The sequence below is a fragment of the Plectropomus leopardus genome, chromosome 3 (genome assembly GCF_008729295.1).
Source record: "Plectropomus leopardus isolate mb chromosome 3, YSFRI_Pleo_2.0, whole genome shotgun sequence".
Taxonomy (NCBI): Eukaryota; Metazoa; Chordata; class Actinopteri; order Perciformes; family Serranidae; genus Plectropomus; species Plectropomus leopardus.
The window spans coordinates 10,529,461-10,541,149 of record NC_056465.1 but is presented as its reverse complement, the minus strand read 5'-3'; the positions used below and the strand labels follow the sequence as shown (position 1 = coordinate 10,541,149).

The 11,689-nt window shown below is 39.4% G+C and overlaps 1 protein-coding gene across 1 annotated transcript; it reads right to left on the bottom strand.

The window, feature by feature from the left end:
• Positions 1–337: 337 nt before the first annotated feature.
• On the bottom strand, positions 338–10,636 carry phb2b (prohibitin 2b). The gene is made up of 10 exons (XM_042484063.1): positions 10,572–10,636; positions 8,619–8,751; positions 6,560–6,644; positions 5,496–5,575; positions 3,664–3,848; positions 3,274–3,403; positions 1,759–1,862; positions 1,406–1,483; positions 1,085–1,164; positions 338–874 (listed from the first exon to the last, which is right to left on the bottom strand). The coding sequence occupies exons 1-10, from the start codon at positions 10,590–10,592 to the stop codon at positions 856–858; spliced, it is 915 nt and encodes a 304-aa protein (XP_042339997.1). The 5' UTR covers positions 10,593–10,636; the 3' UTR covers positions 338–855.
• Positions 10,637–11,689: the final 1,053 nt, after the last annotated feature.

Genomic DNA, 11,689 nt, shown 5'->3' with positions numbered 1-11,689 from the left:
AAATGTTTGGAAGAGACGTCTGTATGCAACGCAAGAAAACTGATGTCGATCCAGGTTTCAAAGGGTCAAATTAGATATGATTTTGGGGTCAATTAAGTCATCACAAATTCTTACCTTAGACTACATAGTGAATTTTAAGGCCTAGTATTTATAAAAATGAATTTGAGACATTTGAAGATTTTTAAGGACCTGCAGACACCTGTTGACATACACTGTCTCTGACACTTTATAAAGGAACTTTAGCTGAGAGTGAATTATGTTTTTTTTTCTTAGTTCTTGCAATAATGTGGTGGTTTTAAATGAAATTCAGATACAGGAACGACATGAGAAACTGTACTCATGATAAAAGTTTATTGACAGATAAATTAGGTTGTATTAACTTGGTGGCTGCATTATTAGTCTTACTGTGTGAGTCACACACATCACCAAACATACGGAGCTGGGTCAAACCTGGAGGGACCAGGAGGAGGAAGACTGGCACTGAGGACGGTGCTGTGGTGATGTCTCATGCCTCGTTTGACCGATCAGCTGCTCCTAACAGAGGACGCTGCCAAATTTTTGAAGTTTTGCTGCATTCATTCTTAGTCACAAATGACCCCAGCAAGACTCACGTTCTGCTTAATTCAGTTACTGATTCGTTGATTGTAAAGTTGAAATGAGATCACAATTTTGTTCCACTACAATAATTCATTGATGAACTTTGGGGATAATACAGGCCAATCCCAAATACAGAGTAAAAAACAAAACAGAAGCTTCTTTTTTTGTTGTCCACATTCACAATTGTCCACAGTCATGTATGTTCAGATCAAATTACTAACAGAGACGGCTCTTCTGCCGTTCTCTGTGTCCTCTTCATCACTTCTTTTGGTCCAGGCTGAAACACAAAAGTAAGAAAAAGAAGGCCATCAGGTCGTGTTTGTTACTGTAGCTGTACATTTTCTAAACTGAGCATTTCTTTCTTAATTGCTCTGAACTGTCGTTAGAACAAGATAAGAACACAGACAGATTTTAAAATAACTTTAACAAATACAGCACCAGTGATTATTGTGTGTGTGTGTGTGTGTGTGTGTGTGTGCAAACCTACATCTTTAAAAATTCCTTGTCTTGTAGATTCAAGACTAAACTGTCAGCATTAAGGTACACCTTGTTCTGAGATGTTGACACCTGGAAGCAGACACAACAGCCACCACCACCACCATCATCATCATCATCATCATCATCATCATCATCATCATCATCATCATCACCACCACCACTACTAATGCTGGGACAAACTATTTTTTTAGCCACTTATTCATGTTCATATCCGCAGAGAATTAACAGCATGTGTGTTTTGAATCAAAATCACTTAACATCAGAGTGGAACAGAGGGACGAAGTCTCAGGAGATAAAGTGAGGTACTGACCGTCTTCGCGATGTTCTGCGCCGCTCTGATTCTCCTCAGCTTCAGGTAACCAGGGTTCTTAGTCACTGCTAAGCCCAGCTGACAAACACACACAGACACACACACACAGTTTTTTTTTGTTAGATCAAATATTGCCTTTCAAACAAGATGACCAGAGATGTAACGCGAGGTAGACAATATTAAATGACGCAGATGTATCCATCTGAAGTCCTAACAGCCAACAATGCTACGGCCTTGTTTTACTGTCTGACTCAAGTTTACATCAAAACACAAACTTGTCTTCATTTTTCAGTAGGATGAAACTCTGAGGTGGAGTGCTGCTGTTTCCATAGTAACAGTGAAAACCAGGTTACCATTCTGGCAGCTTCCGCCTCTCCCTCAGCCTGGATAATCTTCTGTCTCTGATCCTGTTTGGCTTTCTCCACATAGAACTGGGCTCTCTGGGCCTCTTGCTGGGCTACAAACACACACACACACACACACACACGCAATTACTGATAAAGTACAAATACTGTAAAATATTTGACACCTTTCTGTGAACAGCTGACAAACGAGCAGCAGTTGAATGACTCACTGGGCGCGCTACTGTTAACTTTCTTTTAGACATTACATGAAAATTCACAAGTTTCCTTCACATCGTCTCAGTTGGAATATTTTCACACTTGGGGCCTTCAGATGGAGCAGTGCTATTTGTGATTTTCTGATATCATGTACTTTATGTTTCCAGAGAAATGTTGACTTAAAAGACAAATGTTTTACAAGGCACCTCACTGGATAGCAGCCACATGTACTGTTGTGCCAACAGCGGTCAAGACAAACATATCTGATCGTCTTCGGCTCAAATAAACTGAGCAACAATACTGAAACTGGATGAGGCTTTAAACAAGAACACTTTTACATTTGAGTCGCTGTGATGATACCCAGCGGCCTCCCTTTAAATAAACTTTTGTGAAATGTTTACCAGTAGGGACACACCAATTAGGAAATTCTGGGCTGATACCAATGCTGATGTTTAAAATAATAATTTGGCTGACAGCTGATGCCAATTTATTCCCTCTTTTCTGCCAGGGAAAGAAAGAATTCTACACTGTAAAAAATAGATGAACTGTTTTAAATTCATTAAGCCCTTCATTACACCGCCTTTGAAAGAGCATGAATTAAATCATTCAAATGCATAAAACAACCTTTAATATAACCTTTTACACAAAAATATATTTAAAAAAACAACTTAAAAATCCTCTTATGATATATATATCATAATTCCCTCTCATATTTTACATTGCTGTGGAAATATCAACAAATTTCTCCTTTAAACAATTCTACTTATTCATTTATTCTCACCAAACACTACATTTTATAAGATTACATTTGAACACCTAACGTTACAAGTTACCTTCACCTAAAACTAAGTTTTACCAAATCGAGCTTGAACGTGTCTCCCTCCTGTTAATGGGTGGTGCCTCCGTAGGTGGTTGGGGTTAGGGCTGAAGGTTTGAGTAAGATTTAAGTAGAGGAAACACATATCAACAGGGGAACAGACTTCGACACAACACCCGCTGCTTAGAGCTAACATTAAATAGCTCTGCTCCTGGCAATTTTGACACGGGTAGGGTTGTGGCCGTCACGGGCCTACGCAAAATTGATGTGATACAACAGAAAAACATCAGCCACTGCCATCTGTTGATGTCATCTTATTTACAGTTAGGCCGATGACAGTCAACAAGGTAAATATTGGCTGACACCGATGTGCGGTTGATAAATCAGTGCATCCCTATTTACCAGGTAATAGTTTGAGATCACTGAGGCTGTTAGGACCGATAAACACGTTGTCAGTCAGCTGAGAGTGTCGCACACTCGCTGAGCCTTACCAACTTGCTTGGCCTCCACAGCGGCAGTGTACTGGCTGCTGAAGCTCAGCTCAGTGATGGCCACGTCATCCAGAATAATGTTGAAGTCTCTGGCTCTCTCAAACAGCTCCCTGCGCACCAGCAGCGACACCTAGACCACAATACAGATCAATAATATCCAGGTCTTTACTAACAATATGACACAGGTATGGACTGGACAAAACTGCAATATTCTGAGGTGTGTGGACATCTGACACAGTCTAATAGTCACTAATTGTAACAGATATTCCTGAAACAACTGATTTGTACATTAGATTTACTATGAGTATATACTGGGATAAAGCAAACACCTCAGGCCTTCATCGTCCCAGCAGAGGGTGCAGACACGTGAGGCTGTAGTGACAGCAGTACCTGTGCTCTCTGTGTGATGAGCTGCGAGGCGTTAAACTTTGCCACAACTGACTTAAGGACCTCGTTGACAATAGAGGGCAGGACTCTCTCATCGTAGTCCTTCCCCAGCTGTTGGTACATGACCGGCAGGTTGGATGCCAGGGGTCTGGACAACACCCGCACTGCTATGTTTACCATCTGCAGATCTACACACAGATATTAGACACAGAGGTGACATATTTTACAGAAATTAAATTTACCTCTGTTATATGATGCTGTTTAAATTGTTTAAATGAACACCGGGCTTCCTGTCCTCCAAAGCATCCTCTGTCTGTGTCACATGTGATGAACATGCTACCGACTGTCCACCTATGATCTCTTTCATTGTTACGTATTAGTGCCCTCTTCTGGTGCAAACCATCTTTACACCCATAACTTCATTAACAAGTCTTTTACATCAAGATGTCATCACCATTGTTTCTATTTCATTCCAAATGTGCACCACAATGATACCAACACAACAATAAATGCAAAAAACAAAGAGCAAAAACTTATTCTTTTTATGCATCCACATGCTTCACATTCACTTTCTCTGTGTCTGTGCAGGTTTTATTCCTCTGACAGCACAACACTGCATTGTGTTTTCTACTGGTAGGGGAAAAAAAAAATTCTTAGATGCATTGCGATCCTCTCTTGAAAGATTATGTCTTTATGTAGAAAAGTCAATAATCGCATATTTAAAACCCAGTTCTCTACATTATGATTGCCTGTAACAATTTTGTAAGACTGGTTTGTATGCTCCTTACGGCTGAACTAGCTGGATGGTGAAATGTAACCGACGTAAAGTGTGCATTGTTTTTAAGTTCAAAGGTGGGCTACTTTTTGAACCCCTTTCATATGGCACAGCCCGTTCAGGGCGGGTGTGATATTCTGCCTCATGGTGCTGAATAAAAGGCATGAACATGGAACGGGCAGGGCAATGTTGTTCCACCGTTTAGACGTCAGCGGAGGTAGTAACAGAGTCAAAATGACATCTGTGTAATGGGGAAGCCGACGCCGTTGTGTTACATGTACATGTCACACCTCGTTTGCTTCCAGGATGCCAGCATGTTATCTAACGCCAGGTTCAAACAGGACACTGAAGCGCCACAAAATGCTATGATTTTCTTTTTTGGAGTGCTGCCCCTCTTCCTTTCGGCACCAATGTTGAGAAATGGGGCTGTTCACACTGAACGTGCTATTTTGGCATCTGGTCTATTTTTTTCCCCTGAGCTGCGAGCGACTCTGGCAGGAAAAGACACTAAAAATCCATTATGAATAACATAAACGCCACTATTAGATATGATATAAATGATGTGATTATGACATGCACACACACAGACACACAAGCAAGCAGAGACAGAGCTCTCCATGTGATTAGAACAAAGCAGAGGCACAGAACTGCTTGCTGACCGGCGCAGAGAAATGAGCCAGGTTACTGCTGACGGCTGGCTGTGTTGTTTGGTTCAGAGTAAAAAGCAAAGCCTTATGGCATCTTACAGAATCTCTGTTTTAAAAAGAGGCTCTGAGTTTTGGTGAGGATGGCTGAGAGATTGTGGCGGTTTACAGTTTAAAGTGTTAAAAAGTGCCCTAAAATACTAATTAAAGAGTGTCAATATGTAATACACAATTTTAATCCCTCAGGTCACTGCAAGTCTTCTTCATGCATGGGAGCATTTTTAGCACGGTCTTTATATTTTCACCTCGACACATTCAGTACATTACTTATTAACATTACTATTACAAACACTTGCACTTTGATAATCATCAAAAAAGCAACAGCTGAGTGTTTGTGTGTGTCCAGCGTGTGTTACCTTTGCTGCCAGTCAAAGAGGAAATCTTCCTGGGTTTGGCTCTGATATCATAGATGATAGGATACTGGAACCATGGGATCCTAAAACACAGACGCCAATGTCACGACACAGCTATTACTAGTAAAAAACATTTTTTTAGGTTTGGTGGATTTTTTTTCACTGAGCCTTTAAACTTTACCAGCTACTTACAGGCCACAACATAACATTAAAGCCTTGATTGCCAATGACAAGGAAAAGGAAGAATCATTGTGTGCTCAGCCCACTGTCAGCAGTGACTTCACTTGTCCTTTGAACAATGGGACATCCCACTCCTGTCCTCTTGTTGGGATGCCAATAATGCCCTGAGCTCTGCTTTGGTTTCAGTTCATTATATCAACAAATAAATGCAGACGGAAACTAAACCATAATACTTCAGGGACGTGAGTTATTGTCCATCACGATCTGTGTGCACACATACCACTCATGCATTCCTTCACTTCCTTCCCCCTGGCGTCTGTCCTCAGACAGAACTGCATTACAGTAAATCTACCAACTTACTTGCTGGATAGAACAAGTGGTAAAAATTAATTAAACACCTATTTTTTTCTGGAGCTTATGATGGAAGTAGCTGAGGAGTGAGACATCTTGACTTTCTTTCCGAGTAAAGACAGCGTTTATGACCAGACGTGCAGGAGAGCATTTCAATTGGCCTGGAAAGCTGGGTGACGTTAGAGGATATGGGCCAAACTTCAACTACGTAATGTGCAATTTGCCGCAAGTTTGAAAGCTGGGCAGATAAATTGGATTGTTTTTCATGTCAATCAACTTTGTTATTTATAACTTCTAATATTCCTCAAACCATTAAAACAATTTGTGTTGAGCCAAGCAAAATTTGACTTTGGGCAAGTAGATTTCTGACATGGCAAGTGAAAAAAAAACACATTAACACTGAGCTCTGCCGCCTTCTTGAGGCTTACAATCAATCAAAAATGACAAATGACATGTGTGACATGACTTGTGAGTGTTACATTAATTAAAGTCATGACAGACAACAGACTGACTGGTACAGATACTCAACATCCTACCTGAAATGCAGCCCCTCAGCCAGAACAGTGTCCATCTGCATCCCTCCAATCCTGCTGAAGATGATGGCTCTGTGACCACCCTCCACTGCACACACACACACGCACAAACACACAAACACACACACACACACACACACACACACACACACACACACACACACACACACACACACACGTGATCAGTTATCTTACTATGAGCATGTCTTAAGGACATAATAACCTGGATGAGCTGCAATTTCCTGACGTTCAATTTCGGACCAAAGGTTATTGTACTTGGCTCCAAACACCTCAGTAACTCTTTATCTGAAGATGTAGTTTCTCTAGATGGCATTGCCCTGGCCTCCAGCGCCACCTTAAGGAACCTCAGAGTTATATTGATCAAGACTTAGCCCATAACTCCTGTATAAAGCAAACTTCCAGGAGTACATTCTTTCACTTGCGTAATATTGCAAAACAGATGCAGAAAAATTAGTAAACTTATTTGTTACTTGTAGGCTGGATTATTGTAATTCCTTATTATCAGGTTTTTCCAAGAAGTCTCTAAAGACTCTGCAACTGGTCCAGAATGCTGCAACACATGTACTGATGGGAATCAAGAAAAGAGACAATATTTCTCCTGTTTTAGCTTCTCTGCACTGGCTCCAGCTAAAATTCAGAACTGAATTTAAAATCCTTCTCATTTACAAAGCTCTGAGTGGTCAGGCTACATCATATCTTTCAGAGCTCATAATAGCCTATCACTCTACCAGAGCACGGCGCTCTGAAATGCAGGGCTACATGTGGTTCCTGAAGTGTCCAAAAGAGGGATGGAAGCCAGAGCCTTCAGCTATCATGCTCCTCTTTTGTGGAACCATCTTCCAGTTTTGGGGTGTGAGGCAGACACTGTCTCCACATGTAAGAGCAGACTTAAGACTTTCCTCTTTGATTAAGCTTATAGTTAGGGTTGGCTCAGGCTTGCCTTGAACCAGCCCCTACTTAGGCTGATACAGGCTCTATGATACAGTGAGCTCCTCTCTCCTTTTCTCTTCATCTTCAAACATTCATGTCCTATTACTGCATATCATTAACGGCTTCTTCCCTCGAGCATTTGTGCTCCCTTGTCACATAGATTTTTCGGATCGTGGCTACGCCTGGATCATGGTCGTGGTTGCACTGATACCGTGGTCCTGCCTGACACCTGCTACTATTACTACTACTACTGCATTTATTATTAGTCACTCTTCCACTACTATTATAAACATGACATGACTTGAAATATACACACACACACACACACAATACGTGATTAACTCATGCAAAAAGAAAGTCCTGGAAAAGATTCAACATGATTATCTGTTCTGACACGCTGCTTATAATGACAGCTATAATGAAAAATATAATCAGGATTAAAAGCTGATTGATGTAAACATAACCTAAAATGCACTACCTTGTTCTTCAGTCTGAGAACAATGAATGAAAATACACATACAGCAGACACAAGAAAAGACAATTTACCTAAACTACACAGAAAAAAATGTGTATATTGTCCAAACAGACACACAAGTACTGAATTTCAATGCCACAACCGTGTAACCCTCAGATCAGCTCTGGTGGTGGGTGTCGAACAGTGTGATTGCACGATGGCTTAAAGTGTGCCTTTAATTGTTTGTGTGTCCTAACTCTGGAGTGAATTTCTTATTCTGCATCCATGTTGTCAAAATGATATCTACTTTTTTTAAACGCCATAAATGTTTTGCAAATTTGCTTTTTTTTTCTTCAAGTTAAGGAAGGTCTCTTTCTCGAACTGCTTCTACACTATCTGAGTCCGTGGTGGAGGGCAATTAAAAAATGTGGAAGAACTATGAGTAGTTCAAGCAACAGCAGGGAGATGAGTGCACTGGAAAAAGGGGGGAAGTTAACCATGGTTCATTTACATATATTTACACTGCTATGAAACAAAGCTGGATGAAAAATCATACTAAACTTCTGGTAATTTTTGTGGAGCACTGCTGCTGTCTGGGGGCAGGAACCGTCTGACTGTGTCTGTCACACATGGAGAGCTTTGTAAAAGTGTGTTTACCTGTGTAGGTAGCTTCTTTAACGCCATATGCCAAAGCACCAGCTCCGATCAGCAGCTTCAGTCCTAATCCTGCTCCTTTCCCACCGGATGAAGACATCCGGCCTGCCAGATCCCTCAGGTGCTGGATGAAGCGCTACAGGTTATCAGCGTGTGTGTGTGTGTGTGTGTGTGTGTGTGTGTGGATAAGAGAGTGACAGAAATACAATGAAAATTAGATCACAGTCTTGTCCCTGCAGGAATGTGCTACTTCTTATAGTGCTGAAATAATTAGAAATTGATTAATGAATTGAATTTATGTAAAGCAAAAACAACAAATTATGTTCAGGCTCCAGTTTGTTCGACATGAATGTTTGCTGCTTTTCGTCACTGTAAACTGAACATCTGAGGTTTACAAGTGTAGTAATAAAAAAACAACACTGAAGTTATGATGTTATGATTTTGATGCTTTTCACAATTGCTTTCATTATTTTTCATAATTTTATAAACTATAAACTCGATAATGAAAATAATCATTAACTGAAGTCTAAATTAAGAGCTCTGTTATTCACAGCTACACAAAGGATAAACATATATCTACAGACAGTTCAGGAGACAAAAACAAAGTAGAAATTTAGTGAGTCCTTATGTTAAGTAACCAGTTAAAAGTCAGGCTGCATGTCAATACCATTAGTTATATTAAGTTAACTGTCAGATTCCTTAATGTTAACAGTGTTACTGTTTACTAAGACAGACATTTGATTTTGTAACAGAAATTGTCCCATTATGACATTCAGCAGTAACTGTCTTTTTCAACCACAGGTGCTTCTCATTTGCCTAATTCATGTCTTCTCCCTCCTCAGGCAAAGGAACTGGACTGGTCTGCATCATGGAAGATATCTCAGTTGCCTTATTTCTCTTGGGAGAGAATCTCACTACCAAGGTTAAATTTTATTTTTGTTCTGATTCACCATGTGGCTCTGTGGTAACTGTAGTTCTTGTGAATAAAGGATGCATATTATTTTTTACTGTCCCTTTATCGTGGATAATAATATTATAGTTAAGGAAAGTAAGAGTCTATAAACCATTTAAATTGAATATCAATTTCTATAAGGCTCAAAAGTGCATCAAGGAGTTTTGAGGCGATATATGCATATATAATTTCTGCTTTCAACATAAAATGCAACTAAATTATATTTTCAAATGATGATACATTCTCATCATAACCTGGATTATTGCTGAATATCAATAAATGCAGATGCATCTAATAAATAAATACATAATAAAAGTGTTGCTGCTTTCAGTGTCTGAGCAGGAACTTTACAAACTAGAAATATGCAAAAATGTTCACTTTTGTCAGGTTAGAGGACATCATGACACAGCTGACAGTAGTTACTGTCCACCTTTGATATTATTTGGACAGCACATATAACTTGTTAAAACTCCCAGGCATTTAGAGCAGTTAACACTTGCAGATTGACTGGTGATCCAGCTCTGTCTTCTATTCAGGAGAGGACGTCTCAGTCCAAGTCCAATGTCCCCTTTACATGTTCACTGGACATTGTTAAAGCTCAAGGCTGTCCCGCTCTGGCTTTAGCAGGGAGTCTGAAAGCTCTTTGAGTATTTACCGGTGTGGGCTAACATTATGACACAGCCAGCTGAAGAAATAACATAACCCAAAGGCCTATTAGCAGCATCTTTCCGTCATCATTTATAACTGTAACAGAACATTAGCTCGCCGATAGCACGCGGCGGCTGTTTGTGAAGTTTAGTCATACACGAGCTAACATAGCAACCTAGGTTAACCTGATGCGACATGCTAACTGACGTGCTGTTCACTGACTGCGGGCTGGTAAACGTTAACTCTTTAACAGAGCATAAAGTTATCAGCTTTAGTAACGTTTGAAGGTGAACATGTCTCTGAGTGCAGTATGAAATTCATTTAAAAAAAAAAACATTTATCATTTGAGCACTTACGTTGGGCTCCTTGCTCGCCATGCTGCTGTACGTCAAACTCCAAGGTCGAGACAATCCTCCTCCTCGTCGGCCGCAAAGTCTACTGGGAAATGTAGTTCGACATCTTATATGGGCCACCTTCTTCAGCGATCAATAATCCCACTTTAGTTATCGTAGGTTCCCTCTATTAGTGTGTGAAACGATATTCAAAAGATATATTTTTAATATTAAACATCCAGTGAGCCTCAATCTACTGCACAGAACAGTAACAGGGGCTGTCATTGGTCAGCCATCATTTTTGTGTTGAGTGGGTACAGTATACAAAAGTTTACCATATATAAACTGTATATAAAGGTTTATCATATATACTGTATATAAAAGTCTACTGTATACAAAAGTATATAAAGGTTTATCATATATACTGTATATAAAAGTCTACTGTATATAAAGGATTACAATACATACTGTATATAAAGGTTTATTGGATATATTCTGTAAAGTTTTTACGAATATAAACTGTATGAGGGTTCACCATATCTACTAAATGAAAACGTTTACTGAAAGTATTATGTAGCTTACATAAAGGGTTATTTATATACATACATAGTATATAAAGATTTGCTATATATATTATATATAAAAGTTTACTGAACATATTCTGTATATAAGGGTTTACCATATATACAAGGCAATATAAAAGTTTACTGAATACATACTTAACTGAACATTGTGTTATTGCACATACACCGTATATACAGTTTATCTGAATATTAAAATTTATATAAAGGTTCACAGCATATAAAATTGTACTGTATAGTATTTAAAGAATTACTGTATATACTGTGGCTGTGATGATGACTTGGAAATTTTCTCAAAGATGAAAGAAAGGTGATTTATTTACACCATGCTATAATAATACACGTGGATCTTAAATGCAAAGAAAACAATCAACTTAACTGTTGACTCGGCCAAACTGAGGAATATAGAGGTCATATGAAACCTATGGAAACATCACATGCACACAGCTATCCACACAGTCTACCCTCCTGACTGACAGACAAATAGTCATTAAATAGGTCCTACAATAAATCAGTGAAGGCTAAATAACTGGGGTGCCTACTTATTTCTACCAGTGAACA